At 43.1% G+C, this 22,239-nt stretch overlaps 1 protein-coding gene across 1 annotated transcript in view; it reads right to left on the bottom strand.

The window, feature by feature from the left end:
• The window catches only part of LOC118376621 (cytosolic carboxypeptidase 4), a 152,135-nt gene that overhangs the window by 74,288 nt on the left and 55,608 nt on the right, over positions 1-22,239 (bottom strand). Inside the window, exon 19 of the mRNA XM_052465645.1 lies at positions 9,442-9,622. Within this exon, the coding sequence (XP_052321605.1) occupies positions 9,442-9,622 (181 nt within the window). The remainder of the gene's footprint in view (positions 1-9,441; positions 9,623-22,239) is intronic.

The raw sequence follows: 22,239 nt of genomic DNA, 5'->3' as shown, positions 1-22,239 counted from the left end.
CTTCAACACGCCGGCCCAGCCGGCGTCACAGCCAATGTTTCTGGGAGCGCCCCAAATGACACCCTATTCCCTATACGGTACACTACTTTTGACCGAATCCCTGGTCAACAGTAGTGCACTACATAGGGAATAGGGTGTCATTTGGGGTGCACACACTGTCTCCAACCCTTACAGCTGACCAGCATGTAACACAAATCTGACATGCATCCGTTTAATAGCTTCCTCTCTGATCAATGGTACAACCACTGGGTCTTGGCACAAACATACAGGTTGGACGGCGTTCAGTGAGGACAATAACTCTCTCTATCAACTCTGCTGTTGGAGGAATAGTGACCAGCAGATTTCATTCACGAATGTGGATCAATCTCTCGATCTCCTCCAATCAACTGCAGCAAACTGGGATCATTCAGGGCATCCAAAGGCTGACAGATATGAATGGTCATTGTAAGTGACCGATCAACTTCCCAAGATGACCTCGGTGAAAAACGTTTTCAATCAACCTGCTGGGTTGATTGTTCATTGCAACAACAGTGTATCTCTGCTCACATATTGTATCAGCCTCTCAACACATGACACTATGCAGTATGCTGTCAACACACGACAACACATGACACTATGCAGTATGCTGTCAACACACGACAACACATGACACTATGCAGTATGCTGTCAACACACGACAACACATGACACTATGCAGTATGCTGTCAACACACGACAACACATGACACTATGCAGTATGCTGTCAACACACGACAACACATGACACTATGCAGTATGCTGTCAACACACGACAACACATGACACTGAATTTAGGCAACAAATGTATCATCTCATCAAGCACCAGTGTCCAACTAGAGCTATAGTCACTTTTTAATAGTAGGTTTTTATACTGTATTTCTACCTTCATGAGGGCAGGAGATCAAGGCCATGGATGAAAATAACAAGAAGAGGTAGAAGTAATGACTCTGGGCAGATTCATGAAGAACCACTCTAATAACACAAACATTTCTGACGTACAATTTTATGTTTGCCCTTGCTACTATAGTAAGCACACTAATGAAAACATCAACTAATGGACAATGACAAATTGTGAGGCTTTTGTATTCACACTATTGTATTTCTCCATGACTCAAATGCCAGGGTATTGATCTGGACTGGGGAGGGATACCAAAGCCTGGGAGATAGTGACTCATTACCTCCATCCCCCACAGAAAGAGCAGAGGGGAAGGGCCTACTGATAAAACTGCCTCAGAGGAAGAAGAGAACCGTGGGTAAATCTCATCTGCTGGCCCGTCTGAGCAAGGTAGCCATCACCTGTGCCAGAACACTGGACCGGAGGGAGGAGGGTTGTGAGGGGGAGGAAGAGAGGATGGTATGGGGAGAGTGGACGGGCTTGGCTGTGGTCAACGTTAGCCTTGCTGTGAAATGATGAACAATGTGGATTCTCCTCATTCATCATGGGCCTGTCTCAATCCAGGCTACAGTGGTCTCCATAATGCGTCAGTGTCGCATGCTGGACCACCCCCATGCATCAAAACATTTTAATACAGCTCAGCTCCATGCTTCCTCTCGTTGCTCTCTTTGTTCATGGCAGGGAGGCTGGCTGACCCATGTACCTCTCCTGGTTTTATCAAAGACGGGGTGGAAACCGTGACATGAATCTTTCATGTCTGCTGCTTTCTACACATATTGTAAACATGCATTAAAGAAAATTACAGACATACACATTTTTTTATGATTTCAGAAGGGTAGGGTACAGACGTAGGATCTTAATTTGATCATCCTGTTGCAGGAGAATGTTTTAGTGTATTTGAGGTTTTAAAAGGCTTCTGAAGTTTTTAATTTCCACATTGAAATATCCAACTTGATTTTCCCTTACATTAAAATTGTCAACCCCTACAAAAATGTCCATTAATTATAATAAAAATTAAGATCCTACAACTGTAGAACATTTCCTGTAACCTCTGAAGAGAAGCTGAAGCAGAACTAATGCCGGTACAGAGTTCTAGATGATGGAGTGTGAAAGAGTGAGGAAATAGTGTCACACATCAGGGTGTGATCTGAGTGGGCATTCTATGTTACATGTCTAGTTTGTCTAGTTCTATGTTTGGCCTGATATGGTTCTCAATCAGGGGCAGGTGTTAGTCATTGTCTCTGATTGGGAACCATATTTAGGTAGCCTGGGTTTCACTGTGTGTTTGTGGGTGATTGTTCCTGTCTCTGTGTTTTGCACTAGATAGGACTGTTTTAGGTTTTCGTACGTTTGTTGTTTTGTTAGTTTATTCTGGTACAGTTTCTTTATTAAAGTACAATGAATAACAACCACGCTGCATTTTGGTCCGCCTCTACTTCACCTAAAGAAAACCGTTACAAATAGACTGCTTTATGACAACAGAAGGCAGGTAGACACAACAGGAGACATTACAAAAAACTATAAAATGGTACCTGATGAAAAAGGACAATAAAAAAGTACCTAAAGTACCACTCAACTTGAATATAAATGTGTTTTTAAAGAGGCGGGTACACACAAAGAAGATTCCTCAAGGGTTATTTGGGAGGGCATGGTTCTACTGTATGTGGAACCATAATGACCATAATGAAGAACCATTTGAGCCGGTTAACGGTTATTTGCGGTTCAGAAAATAGTTATTTCTTCTTTTAGTGATAATTGAAATGTAGGGGCAATGGCAAAGCTCTTTTTGTGCAACCGTGAGTGAGAGTGTCATTCCAGTTGATGTGATATGTTGTGTTACGCCATTGTATGTTAAATATGACAATGGCCAGTGATTGTGATTTTTGAAAGACTCATATATGGCGTTGTGTCAATGGAGAACTGATGTCTACAACAGTGGTTCTCATTTCCCTCCTCAGGGACCCTCAGCCATTCCAGAGCAAGCACACTTGATTCAACTTGTCAAATAATACAATTATAAAACCTTTGATATTTTAACAATAGTATGGCTAACCAGCAAAAAGAACCCTGTATGGTTCTTGAATTAAAATGTTATTTGCAGAACATTTTAGATTGAGAAAGATTCTTTATAGAACCGTTCTCCGTAAAGGTTATATACTGTCACGTTCTGACCTTAGTTCCTTTTTATGTCTTTGAGTTAGTTTGGTCAGGGCGTGAGTTGGGGTGGGTAGTCTATGTTCTTTTTTCTATGTTGTATTTCTGTGTTTGGCCTGGTATGGTTCTCAATCAGAGGCAGCTGTCGATCGTTGTAGCCTGTTTTCCCCATTTTGGTTGTGGGCGATTCATTTCTGTTTAGTGTCTGTTCACCTGGCAGAACTGTTTCGTTTTCTCTTCGTTGTTATTTTGTGTAGTGTTCAGTTTTTTCAATTAAAATATGACGAACACTTACAACGCTGCATTTTGGTCCTCCTCTCCTTCCACCAACGAGAAGCGTTACATATACAGAACCATTAAAAAGGGTTCTATACAGCATCAAAAGGGTTGTACCGCTAGAAAAAAACATATTTGGTGTCTTTTTTAAATGGTTTTTTGTCGAACCTTACGAGCATGGTTCTTTATAGAACCATCCAAAAAGGGTTCTATATAGCACAAAAAAGGGTTTCGCTATCGCGACAAGCCAAAGAACTGGCACAATATAGAGCCATTTGTTTTTAGTGTGTAGAAACCACCTCTCTCCTAATGAAAAACACAATAACACAAAATGGCTCATACTGACTCCAGTCAAAGAAAAAAAACCATCTCGCCAATGTGATCTGGCCAGCTTCTACCTTGAGAATAAATGTTCTTTCTGTGTCAGCAATACAAATGGAATGGGGTCAGGCCTTTCTCTGATTCTCTGAGCTAGGGGCAAGATTACTCCTTGTTCAAGAGATGGAGTGAGAGCACCCTACTGAGTCTAATACTGGATACACTCACCTATAATTGAGGCAAACCGATGCTATTGACACAAAAATATTTGAAACCAACCTTGTCCCTGGCTGGCTGGGGTTAACCATCTCCCAGCTGGTCTGGTCCCTCACCCAGAGGTAGGAACTGGGAGGGATAGCATGGTTAAAGCCAGCTGAACAGTTATAGAAATATAACCATCCCTTCTCTCGGGCATTGGACTGTGCTCAAATGTGACCTCCAATGTCATGGTCACCGGTCCCACTCTCACTGCATGTAAAGAGGGAACAGAAATGTAAAAACTCAGTGAAAAACTCCCATTTGTTTCATCCATTCATGTCCCTTGTGCCATTGTGCAGCTGAATGGTCTAAGGGCCTCTGTGTTGTGGTGATGGCACCATTGACAATGAATGGTAGTTAAAGAATTGCCTGGATGCTAACATTCTGTTCAAACATTGCAGGTGTAACGCTGATCAGATAAACTGCCAACGCTACTGTAGCACGCCCCTGCTCTCCGCTACACTCATAGAAAAAAGGGTTCCAAAAGGGTTCTGTCCCCATAGGAGAACACTTTTCGGTTCAATAGAGAACCCGTTTTAGTTCCAGGTAGAACCCTTTTGGGTTCAATATAAAACCTATTGTGGAAAGGGTTCTACCTGGAACTCCAAAAGGTTCTGCCTAGAACCAAAATGGTTTTTTACCTTTATTTTTCTAGGCAAGTCAGTTAAGAACAAATTCTTATTTACAATGACGGCCTTGTTCAGGAGCAGAACGATTTGACCTTTCGGTTACTGGCCCCACACTCTAACCACTAGGCTACCTGCCTCCCCAATATTTTTGTTCTTCAAAGGGTTCTGCTATGGGGACAGCCAAAGACCCCTTTAAGGTTCTAGATAGCACATTATTTTATAGTGTTTAAGACAAATACCTCAAGGTGAACATACAAATTAATTTTGCCTGACTGTGAAATGTCAATGTCGTGTTAAGGTCTTCAAGTCTGGTTGTGATAACAAGATGATCCACTTTGACAGGTTCTCAAATTTGGCTACAGGAAGTCGTCCATCCCCAGGGGCTAGTTGATGCAATCTTCTGTTCCTCCATTCCCAAGGTCGGTGTTGGAAATTACAATCTGTTCACACCAGTCAGTCCCCACCTGGCTGGCAGAGTGAGAAACGCAGGTCGCATGTAGGAAGGTAAGAAGCAGGACAGTATTCCCCTCCACGCACATCGAGTTGTTCTCCCTACATAATTATAGACCAGAGAGTTGTGATAAACATCAATGGTGGAGAGGAGACAGGCTGTCAAAGGCAAGATGTGAGACGCATCCTCAAACTTCTCAAATCAGCCGAGCTGAGACTAGGAGTCCCAGCAGTCAAAGAGACTTGACTTAGGAGGCTTGTCTTGTGTAAATCTCATCCACTAAATCAAACAGACTAAAAATAACATGTTGTCTTTCCCGAGCAACCCCCTGGCATAATGGAAGAATATTATCACATTTAAACACACACACACACACACACACACACACACACACACACACACACACACACACACACACACACACACACACACACACACACACACACACACACACACACACACACACACATACACACACACGCGCGCGCACACACACACGGGCTGTTCCAACAAAGTTCAAATCCCAACGTGTGCTTGTATCCAACACCCATGAATCTCTGGGATATGTTCTATTGAGTCAAGCTTATTGGTGATTTTGACTCAAAACTAATGTCTGCCTCTGAGCTACTCCACCCAAGCAGAGTCAGCAGCATTCAAAGTATCCAGGACATGTGTGGGTTGCCTTCAGAGCATGGCCAGGTCCGAATTCAAGTGAAAATTAGTACATGGGTCACAAAACAAGTTACATCATTAAAATAGGAACAAAACAATGTAGGAAAAATAGGGCAAAGAAAAATGCTCAGGCCGCCTGTGAAGACAGGATAGGTGCAGTACAGTGAGACAGCTGGAGCCAGGTCTAGAGCTGTACAGAGCTTTCTGCTCCAACACACACTCTCTGATTTAACATGTGGAAAAGCATTGTTGGGGAAGCTACTCTTAAGAAAAATATAGTTTATTTAACTAAAGTTACTTTGAAAAAGTAGTTTACTACATCCAAACTACTTTGTGAGAAATTATCATATATACTGTAAACCTTAAATGTCATAGACTACAAGTTGCAAGAACAGATCACTTTGGGGTCAGATGTAGAATGTAGAATTTAGCCGATTAAACACAAAAACAATGTTTGAAGTGAGAATTAGGCAGGTCTGATGCCGAAAAAAAGGAAATTATTGCCTACTTCACCCATATGTTCTATTCTTTTTGCTAAGAAGTAGTTCTAGTAGTTAGCAACAACGCTACATACTATAGATTTGAATTTAGTTAAACCAATATACTACAAACTGTAGTTAAATTACTAGTTGAACTATTACTGAACAAAAATATAAACACAACAAGCAACAATGTCAAACATTTTACTGAGTTACAGTTCATAGAAGGAAATCAGTCAATTGAAATAAATTCATTAGACCCTAATCTATAGATTTCACATGACTGGGCAGGGGTGCAGCCGTGGGTGTGCCTGGAGGGCATAGCCCGATCCACTTGGAAAACAGAGCCACCCCCTGGGAGCCAGGCCCAGCCAATTAGAATGAGGTTTTTCCTGCAAAAGGGCTTTATTACAGATAGAAATAGACACCTCCCCCTCCTCAGACGTTTACGCAGATGAAGAAGCCGGATGTGGAGGTCTTGGGCTAGTGTGGTTACACATGGTCTGCGGTTGTGAGGCCAGTTGGATGTACTGCCAAATTCTCTAAAACAATGTTTAGAGGCGGCTTATGGTCGAGAAATGAACATTAAATTATCTTGCTCTGTTAGACATTCCTGCAGTCAGCATGCCAATTGCACACTCCCTCAAAACTTGAGACATCTGTGGTATTGTGTTGTGTGACAAAATTGCTCATTTTAGAGTGGCATTTTATTGTCTCCAGCACAAGGTGCACCTGTGTAATGATCATGCTGTTTAATCAGCTTCTTGATATGCCACACCTGTCAGGTGGATGGATTATCTTGGCAAATGAGAAATGCTCACTAACAGGGATGTAAACAAATTGTTCCACACATTTTGAGAGAAATAAGCTTTTTGTGCATATAGAACATTTCTGGGATCTTTTATTTCAGCTCATGAAACCAACACTTTACATGTTGTGTTTATATTTTTGTTCTGTACTCCTCAACACTGAACCCTAAGTCTTCATGTCTTCTATCTCCCACTAAAGCAGAGTATCAGAAGTGATATGGTGCCGTGCAATGCCAACGTCTTTTATCATCACTCACAGAAAACGAATTCAATTTCAGGGACAATTAACCGCTCAGATCTAATGATGACATTTTGTGTCAAATATCTCAAAAGCTCAATGAGTTTTATTAACTGATGCTTAATTCCTTTAACGGAACACATTAGTTGTAACAAAGGAACAAAACATCAAGCAATTCCATGGTGTGTGCATGGTGATGTTAGTATTTATGTTTTATTAGACAGGCACCAGGTAGCCTACTGGTTTGAATCCCTGAGCGGACGAGGTGAAAAATCTGCCAATGTGCCCTTGAGCAAGGCAATTAACCCTAATTGCTCCCGTAAGTCACTCTGGATAAGAGCGTCTGCTAAATGACTAACATTTAAATGAGTTCTCATCTGGCAGTCTGAAACATTGAGCAGCACTCACCACTGAACACATACTGCCCTTGTCAACAATGGACCCCAATGTGTCATGCTCCGACCTCAAATGGCTTGTCCAATATGCTATATTGGAGGAAATCAATACTTCGTCTTTCACAGCTTTGCCCTCAAATGCCCAATTTCAGGGCGCTCTAAATGCATTTGAAAAACCTGTCACTGAAGGTATGAAAAGATACACTTGGTTTCCCCGTCTTCTCAGATTTCACACCAAAATGTCTAAGTAAATAGCTGCTTGCGCTGACATGCCCGGCTGGGCAGGCTACCGCTGCGCAGACCACCGGGGATTCCACACGAAAGCTGTCAGACAGTGAGTGTCACAGTCAGACATAGGGATGTGGCTGTGCATGTGCTATTCCTGGTTTTACACTAGTGGATTCCCTACTGACACACACTACTCTGTTCTCACCTCTTACCGTTTGGTCCCCTGCTAAATACAAGCAGCTAGCATACTGTCATCACCCTCTCTCTCTCTCTGCAATCAGGAAAATAACAGCAGAGCAAAAGGCTGTTAGTCAAAAAGTCAGCTTGGTTTACATCTCCCTCTCCCTCTGGTCAAACCAGCTGTGTGATGCAGATTGGGCTTTCAGACTCGTAGCAATTATCATATCTGAAGACCCAATAATTCATGCTGTATGTGTAAGCTGAAAATAGCAGCAGAGAGTCAAGATAGTGCACAGTGAAACAAGTTTGTGTTTGTGTTCCCCCGAACGGCAAACAACTTGACACCGCAATCAGTTGCCAAGGGAGATGGATTGTAAAAATGCAAGCGGAAGACGCATGTCAATAAGTCCAATATACAAGCCAAAGTAAATGTTGTGTCTTCATGGCTCGATGAACAGAAAAGGAAATTAAAGGATGGTTTAACATGGTCAGACAGCTCTGATCTCAGATTAGCTCTGCTTTATGTGTAGTGCATTTCTGTCTTCCTGAGATCTGTGGCGAAACTGATATAAGCAAATGTGATCTTTCAACATATCGAATCACAATTTCCATTTCAAAAGGGTCATGGCACTTCAACATGTATATGTATTCTAATGGTAATAACATATGAGTTTGGGGGATTTATGCATACAACTTTTAGAAGACCCCTTAAATGTTTATTGTTGCGTTAAAAATCGTAATCTTGTACTCTCATTGCAGTCGCTAAAACCTGGACACCGTAAAGAGAAGTGGGAATAGCTTCAGACAACATGACCTACAATACCAAGTTGTTGTCCATATTGAGTTAATCTCTCTCAAGCCCCAAACAAGCAGTATGTAACAGGCTACAGTCTGATCAATGATTGTTCTGCTCAGGCTCACTGAGCACCAGCCTGGTGATAATGAAAATACTGCAGCTCTGACTGGGTCTAGTTCTTACATGCTGTCAGTAAGGAGTAAGGTCAGTGATTGGTACAGAGGGGTGAAGAGGCTTATCGATCACCCTCCAGTCCATTAATAAGACTACCAATATGACGCTGTTGCTTTTGTTAAGTACTGGTACTACTAAACAGATTTGCACTTACAAATGCATTTGATACAATGTAATGCAAAGGGGCCAAACTCCAAAATATATTTTCTGATTTGGGACTTGACTCCAACCCAAACTCCCTTCCTGTTAATTCTTCTTTCTCTATTGACAGTATGACGATGCCACAGACTCACACGACATTGCATACCCATCGTGTCAGTAAGATAACCCTGTGGTAACCTGGACATACAGGTTAGCTTCCTGGACTGCCTAGCTAAATGAATGTGTACTGGTTAACATGGAGGGTGACAGGTATAGGTCTGAGGATAGAGGTCAAAGGTTAGGTTGGGTGTCAGAGCGCAGAGTACGTACGTGCCGTTGATGACCCCGTCGGGGTTGAGCATGGGAATAATCTTAAAGATGTAGGCCTCCCTCAGTGCCTCAGCCACCGGGTCACTGCTACACAGAAACTCCAGGGTTCCCTTCATCACCCAGCTGGCGTTACTCTCCCCAGGGTGGACCCGTGCTGTCAGTACTACACACGGGCGGTTACCTGGGGGAGGGATGGGGGGGTGGAGAGAGAGGGGGAGACAGGGTTACACAGTGAATGCTTGTCCACAAATGTCCACATTGAAGAGGATTACTCTCCACCACTTCTTCCACATTATGTTGGAACAAGGATCTCTACAAACCACGAATCCACATCTTAATGCACATGTATTGTTATGGTTTACTCAAAATGATCGCCTGTCCTATTCAGTTTGCCTTGTTTTGAAAAAGATAATCACATTTCTGAAGCATGTGATATATTCTGTATGCGCTTCTATGGGGCAGAATCTATACAGCAGGTCCTGTGAAAATGTAGATGTTGAAAAAGAGAGGAGATGGATATGCTTTCAGAGGCACATATCATTTTAATTCAGCCTGGCAATTGCGGCCAAGGCTGCCACTCCACAAAAGACGAAGCCATGGAAGAGACAAATTCCTCTGACTCCTGCATTGATCACACAGTAATGAGTTTCTGCAAGGCCTGTAAAGTGTACACCCTCTTTATGCTTCATTCCGTTTCTATGTTTAATTGAATCCATGTGAGCATGAGCAATCAGGTTTGAGCAATAAGTCATTTGTTTTGTAAAACAAAATGAGATAAAGCAGCATTCTCATACTTTCACCTTAATTTAACCAGCCATAATTTGGCTGTAGGCTGTCCAGTTCAGACAACAATGATATGATGTGAGTGAATAGCCGAATGCATAACAATGCAGAGTGAAATGATATGATATATTTATTTTAACAAATTGGAGGGGAGAAAATGTAATTGCAAAGCATACGATTTATTTTAGGCTTTTGCAAACTGAAGTAGATTGAATGTACAAAGGTGACTGAGCGGGAATGCAGGCATCTTGTGGAAGAGTCCAGAAGATATAATTAGAGTGATAAATATCACATCAGCCAATAGCATGGGGCTCCATTCCCTGCAAGAGCAGCCAGTTTGAGCCTGGAAAAATGTATAAATTCAATTTCAACTCAAGAAGAAGAAAAAGATTCCACAACTCCCTTGTGCTGTCTCTTTCATATACACACAATTTTGTGTGAGGTAGTGTGTGTGTAACCAATCCGTGTTGAGTGTTTCCTATTCCTCACCAAGTCAAACCTACGCTACTGAGCTGTGATATCTTCTGATGGTACAACAGCATAAATTAATCAAACAAGCAGCAACACTAGGATGAACTCCTAACTGGATAACCACACAAACGACAGGAGGCTCTCACACATTCCTCTCCAGAACTACCAGAACCGTAACCTTGATCCCATTTCCATTTCCATTCATCCTCTCTATTCAGGGCCTAATAACACTTGGCATATGTCAAGTATAAAGCTTGGAGGGATGTAGGCGTGTTCTGAAAGGCATCAAGCGGTCGTCAACAGTTCTCCTTGCCAATCGGGCGCAAGCCAGGCCAAGCTACCTACACTCGCAGCAGTAGGTAGAGAGAGGCATACAGCCAGGCCAAGCTACCTACACTCGCAGCAGTAGGTAGAGAGAGGCATACAGCCAGGCCAAGCTACCTACACTCACAGCAGTAGGTAGAGAGAGACATACAGCCAGGCCAAGCTACCTACACTCACAGCAGTAGGTAGAGAGAGACATACAGCCAGGCCAAGCTACCTACACTCGCAGCAGTAGGTAGAGAGAGGCATACAGCCAGGCCAAGCTACCTACACTCGCAGCAGTAGGTAGAGAGAGACATACAGCCAGGCCAAGCTACCTACACTCACAGCAGTAGGTAGAGAGAGGCATACAGCCAGGCCAAGCTACCTACACTCACAGCAGTAGGTAGAGAGAGACATACAGCCAGACCAAGCTACCTACACTCGCAGCAGTAGGTAGAGAGAGGCATACAGCCAGGCCAAGCTACCTACACTTGCAGCAGTAGGTAGAGAGAGGCATACAGCCAGGCTGTGTGTGTTTGGAGTCTACTCATTGATATGGACCTGTGTTGGGCACACAGGCATCATCAGCCAAGCTGTCATACAGAGAATCGTTTGGAAATGTTTGTGTTTTTGTCTCTCTATCCACTGCTGGCTATCTGAGCAAATACCCTCAAACGACGAAATACCCTCAAACGTTTTTTCTTTTTCAAATGTGTGTGTGAGTGCATGTGTGATTGTGTGTTTTCCTATGGGTGTGTTCATCTACAGAATATTTCCTCAATGGCGTCTATACTTAACTGGCGGACAGTGGACCGGATCCGGACCCAGAACGGGATCAATACGGACCGGAGGTCCCGAATGTTTATTTATTACATTTTTTTTACTCTGTCAGGCTTTGACCCCTGGTATCATATAACACACATAAGACATGGAAGAACGCATAGAATTGCAATAAATTAGCTTAAAAACAGCAAAGAAAATCTCTGCCCCATGCAAAATGTGTAGAATTGTGGGAAATTAGCTTTAAAACAGCACATTTTTCTCTCCGCTAACAAGAGCGGTGTGAACAGTTTGAGGTCGCATGAGTTGCGAGGTGGGGGTTTGTTACTACGCTGATTACATTATCCATCTGGACCTTTGCCACCTAAGACATTTGTGTGACCGGACCTAGTACTTGAGTACCCCTGCTCTGTGGTGTACATTTTGACAGTGACTGTCCTTTAAGAGTAAATCCACATAGGATTCTAAAGCCTGGACCACTATAGAGTATGCATTTTATTTCATTGTGTTTTGCCCTTGTGAGCTGTCGTCGAGTAGTGTAGGCAACAGAAACACTCAACAACAAAAAAAACGTTTAAAATAAAATAGCCACCTTCGCTGTAAAAGCCCCTCGATTCAGTTAACATTAGCTCATTATTCACCACGACCACTTATCCTTCCATTATAATGCACTTGACCGCAAACTGCACAATTATCATACTTCTCTAGGGCGATGAATTGCTATGAATTGACTGTACATTAGACTGAACTCGCCTGAAATAAGTGACTTGTTTGTGGAAATGTGAAGGTAACAAGTTGATATTAAATGTCTGGTTGCCAACTCATTCCCAGGTCCTATCCTTTTCTCTATGTACTGAGTAGTGGTGGTTGTTGGTGCATCGAGCTCTCTGCTACTCACCCACTTGGACAGGTGCATCCGTCATCTCCCATGAGGCGTAAGTGGTGTTGGAGGCTCCATCGAGGGCTTTCTTACTGAGCACCTTGATGATTAAGTGACACACTTTAGTCCCTTTGGGTGACTCTCCAACCACTCTACCAGGTAATAAATCTGGCCCTGAAGCGCTTCCTTTTTAAAACAAAACACAGCATCAAAAAATGCCATATGTGTCCTGGTGTGAACTTCTTGTTACTGAGATGAAGACCAGTTGTACTCAGATGCTTTTGATACACTGTGTAAAGCTTGTCTGGGTAAAGAGTCTGGGTTTTTCCATTAGTACAATGGTCCCCTGTGTTGTGATTCAAAGCTCTGTCATTCCCTATTCTCATAAGGATCTTTTAATATCAAACCACTCCATCCATGATGCCCCATCACTTGGGTCCACAATAACAGATCAAACAAATCCTAATACGAAAGACTGCAGCTTTAAAAGAGAGTTAAAAGTCTGGTCTTTTTCCTACGATCAGATGGTTTCCTATGCAGGAAAAAACCCTGGTTATTAATAACATTTACATTTGAGTAATTTAGCAGATGCTCTTATCCAGAGAGACTTACAGTGGTGTGTGCATACATAACCAGACCTACGGTGACACGATCGTCACAGTTTCAGCCTCAGCAAAATAAAATCATCTCCAGATAGCTGTCGGATGCAGAAACTGTACTCTCAAAACATCCAGCTGGTATGTTGTGCACCACCTGAGGTGAGGAGGAGGCAACACGCTGTGAGGGAAAGTTGCTGAAACTTTAAATTGAAGCAGTCCCTGATCAAATGGCAGTTAGTGAGACAAACACGATATTGGCAGAGAGAGGCTGCCTGCCTCGCGTACACATGTACGCAGAAATACAAAGGGGGCCTTGAGCAATCAAAACCAATCTCTGTTATCCTTTCCTGTATATGCAAATCAGGTTTAATTAGTACAGATCAGGGTTGTCCATTTATAATCATAAGATGAATTTTCCCCGCAAAGCTTATGAAAATGCAGCTTTAATTTTCCATTTTATTAATTAAAAATGTTCCAGTGCAATTGCACTCAGGCTCATTTCAGAGGTTGTTAATTATCAAACATAATCTCAATTACCATGACAGTGTGGCTAAAAGCTATCTAAAGGGAGGTAATTTTAAAAAACAAATCTCTCCGTGTGAAAGTGAAATGTGCCTGGTTGTTGGGACTGGGAGGCTTGTATACCAATATCATTAGTCAGACTAGTTTCACTCCAATAGCTTCCAGGAGTCAGACCTCGACAAACTGTTATTGTTTATTTATCAGGGTTAAACGAGAGCCAAATCAGTTGAGATTGTACTTCATACCAACGTGTTCGATCACCAGTATGAGTTCAATGCAGTATGAAAGACACAATTCATGTCTGAATCAAGCTACAGGACAAGAAAAGGGAGAATAAATTGACCTATTCAAAGAGCTATTATAACATCGCCCAAAGCTTAGATCTGAGCCCATTTCAGCCATTCTAGAAAGCAGCATTCTGATTGAGTTCATCAGTCATTGAGTTCCTATGGTATCACTCCATTGTGTACACCTTGAGAATGACGTTAGGACGGAAAATCACCTAAAGCATAGTACATTCAGAGAATGCATTTACTAAATTGCGGCACCAAAGTTAGTTCCTCAACTGCTGACTGTGGTGACAGTGTGTTTTGAGGGTGATGGGGGAGTCAAGTGGATCATTAATGTGATATCAAAGTAATTATCTTCACCTAATGTACCTCGACCAGGCTATCTGACCAATGGGGTGTGATAAATGTGAGCGTCATGACGGACTTGTCAAATATCAGGAGACATACTGAGCATCAGAGAGCAGATGGTGAAAATAACAGTGTATAAAGAATGTATTGCAAACAGAAGGGACCTTTTCTATTTAACATTCCAAGCTCAACAACAATACTGTGTATTTATTTACCAGTACATGCCTTAATTTGTTTCACAATTGTGCACATTTCAAACCCGATTTGATTAGATTGAAATTAAGTTTAAATCAGATACACAATGAGGCGGTAGTAACCATGTTGACAAAGACAAACTATTCTCACTCCTACAGTATCTTTCCCATAGATATAGAATGAATAGAATGGGCGTCCCCATCCAAGTCAATTATGGCATAATGGGTGGACTGGTGGCCATCGCGAGTTTACCCATAAGTGCAAAGCAGGAAGTAAAAACAGGAAGTGTACCCATCAATCTGACATTACACAAAATACATTCCATTGCATGAGTCACATCACTTAGCATCATTTGAATGAACATGTTACATTACCATGGAGATGATTGCATCACAATACCAGGCAGCCATTGTGAGTGTACCCATTCATTTACCAGTCAAATTGCCAGGGTCAGACATTACAACCCTGTTCTATTCATTCTATTTCTATAATCTTTCCACCCACCCGAACATCTTTTTCCTATGGAAACAACTCTGTGTTTAAAGCTATTTCAGATTGGCAAACAAACAAGAAACCAATTCAACTCTAAACTCACTGCTATTTCTCACATTATTAGCCCAGAACGTTTTTACAAGCATTTCACTACACCTGCAAAAGCATCTGTTAAATATGTGTATGCGACCAATACAATTAGATTTGATTTGTTTATAGTCATCAAGCTACTCTTATCGCCGGACTCTCCATACACAACCACAGCCACACACACACACTTGACTTGTCACAAAATGAAATGACCCTATCTCACCGTGACAGTCATCAATCTGTCTTAGGAGGAAACACAAAGCTTTATTACATTTAACTCCAAGCAATTATTCATGACCTACACAAAATATGATAATGATTATATCAGATTACAAATTAGTCTTCATTTGCTTGTTGTGATGGGTGTGGGAGACAGCGGAGTATCATTGATTTAATATCAGCCCTAATGAAATAAAACCACCAAATGCAGCTGAAGTTATAGCCGACTACTATCTGCAGTGCAACTGACTTGCATAGTGTTAATTAGGGCATAATTATAACACTAGTTTGCAGATGTGTTACATAACAAAGAAATTAACGTGTGTACAGGAATTAGAACCGACCAGCTGAAATGCCTTCCTCCTCCCCTCACAAGGTTGTCATGGCAGCACCACAAATCATTAACTTAATGTACTATAGGCCTTAATACAACTTAAAGGCACTACAATGCAAAAGGGCAGGTCCCTGTTTGAAAGACAGTGAATGACAGCACTCTTAATATCTCTAATGGGAATAAGTCCATGGCGTTGCTGCTGAATCAGCCGATTACAGACTTTCCCACCCTAACATGGCTGGATTAATGCACCGCACTGCAGAGTGATGTGTTAGTAGAGTGGCAGGGGGAGGACAAAATAACTGAAGATGCATGTTGTAAACATATTCCTACTATAATATAGGATTTACATTAGGGAATGGGGATACTTAGCCAGGTGTACAACTGAATCCATTCAACTGAAATTTGTCTTCCAAATTGAACCCAACCCCTGTGAATCAGAGAGGTGCGGGGGACTGCATTAATCAACATCTACGTCATCGGCACCCGGGGAGCAGAAGTTCTTGGGGGTTAACTGCCTTGCTCAAGGGCAGAATGGCAGATTTTTCCACATTGCCGGCTCAGGGATTCAAACCAGCGACCTCTCGGTTACTGGCCCAACACTCTTATTAACCGCGAGGCCACATATCATGGTATGGTCATGCTGCACTGAGGAACAACTGAGAAGTTCTATTATTTGTCTCAGGCTGACAGAATGTATAGAGGAGTAGTGTATCTCCAGTCTACATTTAACTTGGAAGGACTTTATTTTAGGGGGCAACATTTCGTAACGCTATAATAGTAATGCTATATTCTAGGTGGTACAATATCAGCACTATTCTAGACAGGAGCCATTATTCAGCTGTTTACGTGGCTTACTATGGTGTTACTTTATAAGTAGCAGTAAACATAGCTAAGTAGCTACAACAACCCTTTCATACTGTTATATTTGCAGCTACTAGTAAACAGAAGTAGAAACGCTAACCTCCTTTTGATCACCATGAAGGCAGCTGGTACCCAATCAAGGGTCACAATCTTTCTCCCTTCGAGGTTTCCACCGCCATCACTAATAGTACAGATCTGAGAAGGCATTCCTGTGCCTCTACAGTCAACCATATGCTAGCAGGCTGGCTGTGGGGGGGGGGCTCCCCTAAATATTAATCAGCAGGAGCCGTCGGGAGGCTGAGGAGGATGGGAGTGATCGGCAGGTGGGGAGAGATGTGGAGGGATGGGGAGGCAGGGGAGGGCGGAGAGAGGCTGGTGGGGAGGTGGGGGGACCGGTGGAGAATGGGGAGGGTGTGGGCAGGATGGAGACAGTGCTCCCCTCCCCGGTGGCACGGCCTTGGTTGTGTCCCAGAGCTAGGTCAGCTTGTCCCTCCCTCCCTCTCCCCACATATCCATCACCATCCCCCAGCCTCTGTCTGTCTCTATCTCGCTCTACCTCTTTCAAGCCAAGCCAGACACACAGCTCAGACTGCTCCTCTCTCATTCATACAGCATCATCATCGCCTGTAAAGGAATCAGCCTAAACTTAATAAGAATGCCCAGAAGGCCATGACGAAAGCCCAGACACAAATACACTGTCCTTCAGCGGGATTACATGTCTCACATCAAAGCCCTCTCACTCACCTTCTATCTGGCCCATTTGTTTGACTTGGATTCAAAGCAATGTAACTATGAGTGTTATTTATTTCCTCCTCTGACTCCAGCAGTACATTTATCATGTGGTGAGTTCAACAGTTGGCACTGGCAGTGAGTCTATCACCTTGCATTCTCCACATCACAACTCCAGCTCTGACAGGAGCTGTCTGTGTTATATCTGCTGCTAGGAGTTTCTTTGAGAAACTGCGCTCTCTCTCTCTCACTCTCTCAATTGAATTTATTGACATGGCAAGTTAAATTACTTACATTGTCAAAGTATACAAATAAAACATTTAAAAAAATAAAAATAAATTTAAAAAATGATATATATATATATATATATATATATATATATATATATATATATATATATATATATATATATATATATAAATGGTGGGACCAACAGCAATAATAGTAGTAGTGGAAATGGGATTACCATTAACAGCAACTACAACAACAATATTAATGAGAATAATAATACATTAAAGCAATAGTAGTAGACCAGTCTCAACATGACTGAGAAGACACATGACTTGAAAGCCAAAACAAAACTAAATGGGATATATTATTGACATTACATTGCACTTTTCACTGTCTGTCCCTCAGGTTGTGACAGGATTTTGGCTTTTCATCCAATAAATATTAGATTTTTTTTCTTCATCTTTTATATTTTCAAATTCTTTGTGTTGAATTATTCTCTTAGGTCTGAGTATTTGTCACAGTGTAATAGGAAATGCAGCTCTGTCTCTACCTCTCCCCTGGAGCAGAGTGAGCACAGCCTGTCCTCTCTGGGCAGCCAGGTTTGCCTGTGACGGCCGGTCTCTATAGCCAGACTGTGCTCACTGAGTCTGTACCAAGTCTGTGTTTTCCTCAGTTTTCTATCAGTCACAGTGGTCAGATAGTCTGCCATCATGTACTGTCTGTTTAGAGCCAAATAGCATTGAAGTTTACTTCGATTTTTTGTGTTGTCTTTCCAATAGGTGATATATTTTAATTTTTGCTTTGTGATGACTTGGTTAGGCCAGATTTCCGAGTGCTGTCCTGAGGCTCTATGGGGTTGGTTTGGGTTAGTGAACTGAGCCTCAGAACCATGTTGCCTTGGGCTGAGGGGACTCTTCTCTTATTTAATCTCTTGACATTGTAGAGCTGTGTGATGGAATGTTTTGGGGTCACTTGTTTTTTGATGGTTGTTATATTTGATTGCTATTTTTTCTATCGAATGAGGAGTGGGTTTTGGCCCAATTCTGCTCTACATCTACCCAGTCAAAACTGTTCGCTGGTCTGGCCCCCCAATGGTGGAACAAACTCCCTCACGACGCCAGGACAGCGGAGTCAATCACCACCTTCCGGAGACACCTGAAACCCCACCTCTTTAAGGAATACCTAGGATAGGATAAAGTAATCCTTCTCACCCCCCTTAAAAGATTTAGATGCACTATTGTAAAGTGGCTGTTCCACTGGATGTCATAAGGTGAATGCACCAATTTGTAAGTCGCTCTGGATAAGAGCGTCTGCTAAATGACTTAAATGTAAATGTAATGTACATGCGTTATTTAGAGTTTTCTTTGCACTTGCAATACAGTCTTGCAAAACTCTGCATGCAGTATTTCGATTGGATGTTTGTCCCATTTGGTATATTCACTGTTAGAGAGTGGACCCCATACTTCACTACCATATAGAGCAATTGGTTCTATAACTGATTGGACAATTTTGAGCCAGATTCTAATTAGAATTTTGATTTTAATGTTCCTTTTAATGGCATAGAATGCTCTTCTTGCTTTGTCTCTCAGCTCAATCACAGCCCTGTGAAAGCTACCTGTGTTGCTGATATTTAGTCCTAGATACGTGTCGTTTTTGGTGTATTCTAATAGAACTGTGTCCAAATAGAATTTATATTTGTCATCCTGATTGTGGAATATCATTATATTTGTTTTGATTTGTTTAGATTAACTGTGAGAGCCCAGGTCTGACAGAACCTGTGCAGATGATCTAGGTGCTGCTGTAACTCCTCCTTAGTGGGAGACAGCAGCACCAGGTCATCTGCGCACAGCAGACACTCTGAGAGAGGTGTTAGTGGGCTGACTGTGAAGGCTCTGAGAGACTCTGGGTTTAGGTCAGTGAGGAAGTAGTCTACAGTGCTGCTGCCAAGAGATGAGTTGTAGGTGTACCTACCAAAAGTGTCCCCTCTCAGCCTACCATTGACTATATATAGACCCAGTGTTTGACAGAGCTTCAGGAGCTGTACTCCATTTTAGTTTTTCACTTTGTCATAGATGTTTCTGGGGGGGTATGTGGGGAGGGAAAGGTTATTGCTTCCTGGTAGGTGTTTATCCCCATGACTGTTAATAGTGTCTGGTTCTTCTGCTGTTCTAGCATTCAGGTCTCCACGTTGCCTTGGGCCTGAAAGTGACTCATCTCCCCTCTAGAATGGAGAAACTCTCTTCATTGAAGTAGGGTGACTCTGAGGGGGGAATATATGTGGCGCAGAGGAAGACGTTTTTATCTGTAAAGACAGCCTCCTTGTTGATTTCTAACCAGATAAAGAATTCTCCTGTTTTGATCAATTCGATTGAATTAGTTAGTTCAGATTTATACCATATTAGCATTCCCCCTGAGTCTCTGCTCTGTGTGATTCCTTTTCATTTGGTGGATGGTATGATTATCTTCCTATAACGTAGTGGACAGCCAGTGAAAACATCACCTCTGCACCATGTTTCCTGTAGTACTACAATATCAATATCATCAATTTCTTTCAGGAAGTCCGCATTTCTGCTCTTTAGCCCAAAAGCAGAGGACTTCAATCCTTGTAAATTACCCAATGCAATGTAAAAAAAAACATTTAAAAAATAAATAAATATTTCATAACTGTTTTTGTTTACCTTCAAAATGAGACAAACACTCACAATCCAACAAGAACTATGAAAATAGGATTTTTCAATTAACGTAAACTTTTATGATGCAAATGTGATTTGTTTATCATTTAAGATAGCATTTGTGTCATGCCACTTGGGTGGATGTAGTGTGAGGATGGTGGAGTTCTTGTGCTCATCTTACCCTGACCCCCGGCCTATCACATGTTAGCATAGTAGACTCAGCATGTGTTTAATGTCACTCATTTGGTTGGTGGGGGCTGGGCCAGTTGCTCCTCTCACAGCCTGTGCATAGCTCTGTCTGTGACTCCAGAAGTGGGTCTGCGGTGGGGAGGAGGGGGGTGGTAGGCCTCGTCTGGGTGGGTCTGAAGCTGAGCTGGGGTGGCCTGTGCTGCGCTGGCTGTGGTGGGCATTGAGGCTGGCGGTGCTGTGGTCGTGGCTGGCAGGGTGTTGGTCCGGGGTGTTGTCTTGATGATCTCGGAAGGGAGGAGATTTCTCCGCTGTTCCTGGGTGGAGAGGCTTCGGTTTAAAGCAACATCCTTGAGAGTCTTGGCAAGGATGGGGACTGTCTCCCTGTACAGGTGAACATGGTCATAGAGACAGTTCAGATCGAGGGTGGGAATGTGGGCCAGGTGTACATTGGGTCGCAGGGCACAGTCCCGGAAGAGGCTGGCGTTTATTCTTTGGATTGTGGCAGGGTGGAAGTCCTTCCTCTGTAGAAGGGTTGACACCACAATCCTTGAGTTGGAGAAGATTGTGGAGGCCTTCTCAATCACTCCCAGTAGTGAAGTCTCCACCCTCTCCTGAGCACGCAGGTCGTTGCTTCCGGCGTGTATGATTATGTGGCTTGGCGACCAGAGCTGGGCCTTATCAAGCAGCTCCATGTCACTCTGCGTTGTTGGGCACCACACCTTTCTAATTTTTTGTCTAGGGAAAAGTGTATTCCCCTGAACCAACTTCCCATTTGAGTCCATCAACAGGACGATGTCAGCCAGTGTTTCTTCTGGACTGGAGGGGGTAGAAGGGGGGCTGGTGGGTTTTGGAGCTGGGCTGTGGCTGGTCTGTGCCGGTGCCACTGTCTGTGGGAGGCTGGGGGGAGGTGTGCAGCAGGCAGTGCTGGGGACGCCTGGCTGGTTGAGGTGGGCTCCTCTGCTGTGTGAGGCCAGGTCATGGTGATCTAGCTGCTCCTGCAGCCTGTCCTCTGTTCTCTTTCTCTCCTGCAGCCTGTCATCTGTTCTCTTTCTCTCCTGCAGCCTGTCCTCTGTTCTCTTTCTCTCCTGCAGCATGTCCTCTGTTTTCTTTCTCTCCTGCAGCCTGTCCTCTGTTTTCTTTCTCTCCTGCAGCCTGTCCTCTGTTCTCTTTCTCTCCTGCAGCCTGTCCTCTGTTCTCTTTCTCTCCTGCAGCCTGTCCTCTGTTCTATTTCTCTCCTGCAGCCTGTCCTCTGTTCTCTTTCTCTCCTGCAGCCTGTCCTCTGTTCTCTTTCTCTCCTGCAGCCTGTCCTCTGTTCTCTTTCTCTCCTGCAGCCTGTCCTCTGTTCTCTTTCTCTCCTGCAGCCTGTCCTCTGTTCTCTTTCTCTCCTGCAGCCTGTCCTCTGTTCTCTTTCTCTCCTGCAGCCTGTCCTCTGTTCTCTTTCTCTCCTGCAGCCTGTCCTCTGTTCTCTTTCTCTCCTGCAGCCTGTCCTCTGTTCTCTTTCTCTCCTGCAGCCTGTCCTCTGTTCTCTTTCTCTCCTGCAGCCTGTCCTCTGTTCTCTTTCTCTCCTGCAGCCTGTCCACTGTTCTCTTTCTCTCCTGCAGCCTGTCCCCTGTTCTCTTTCTCTCCTGCAGCCTGTCCTCTGTTCTCTTTCTCTCCTGCAGCTCTTAATGTGGTCAGATCGTTATTACTGCTCTGCCTGTCTTTTCGGATCTCTCTCACCTCATTTGTTAGATCAGCCAGCTCTCTCTTGAGTCCGTCTCTCTCTTGCTGAACCCATTTCCATTGTGTTGCAAGGCTGCTGTCC

This window comes from Oncorhynchus keta, chromosome 17, assembly GCF_023373465.1.
Source record: "Oncorhynchus keta strain PuntledgeMale-10-30-2019 chromosome 17, Oket_V2, whole genome shotgun sequence".
Taxonomy (NCBI): domain Eukaryota; kingdom Metazoa; phylum Chordata; class Actinopteri; order Salmoniformes; family Salmonidae; genus Oncorhynchus; species Oncorhynchus keta.
The sequence above is the reverse complement of the archived record's forward strand: the minus strand, read 5'-3'. Positions and strand labels throughout refer to the sequence as shown.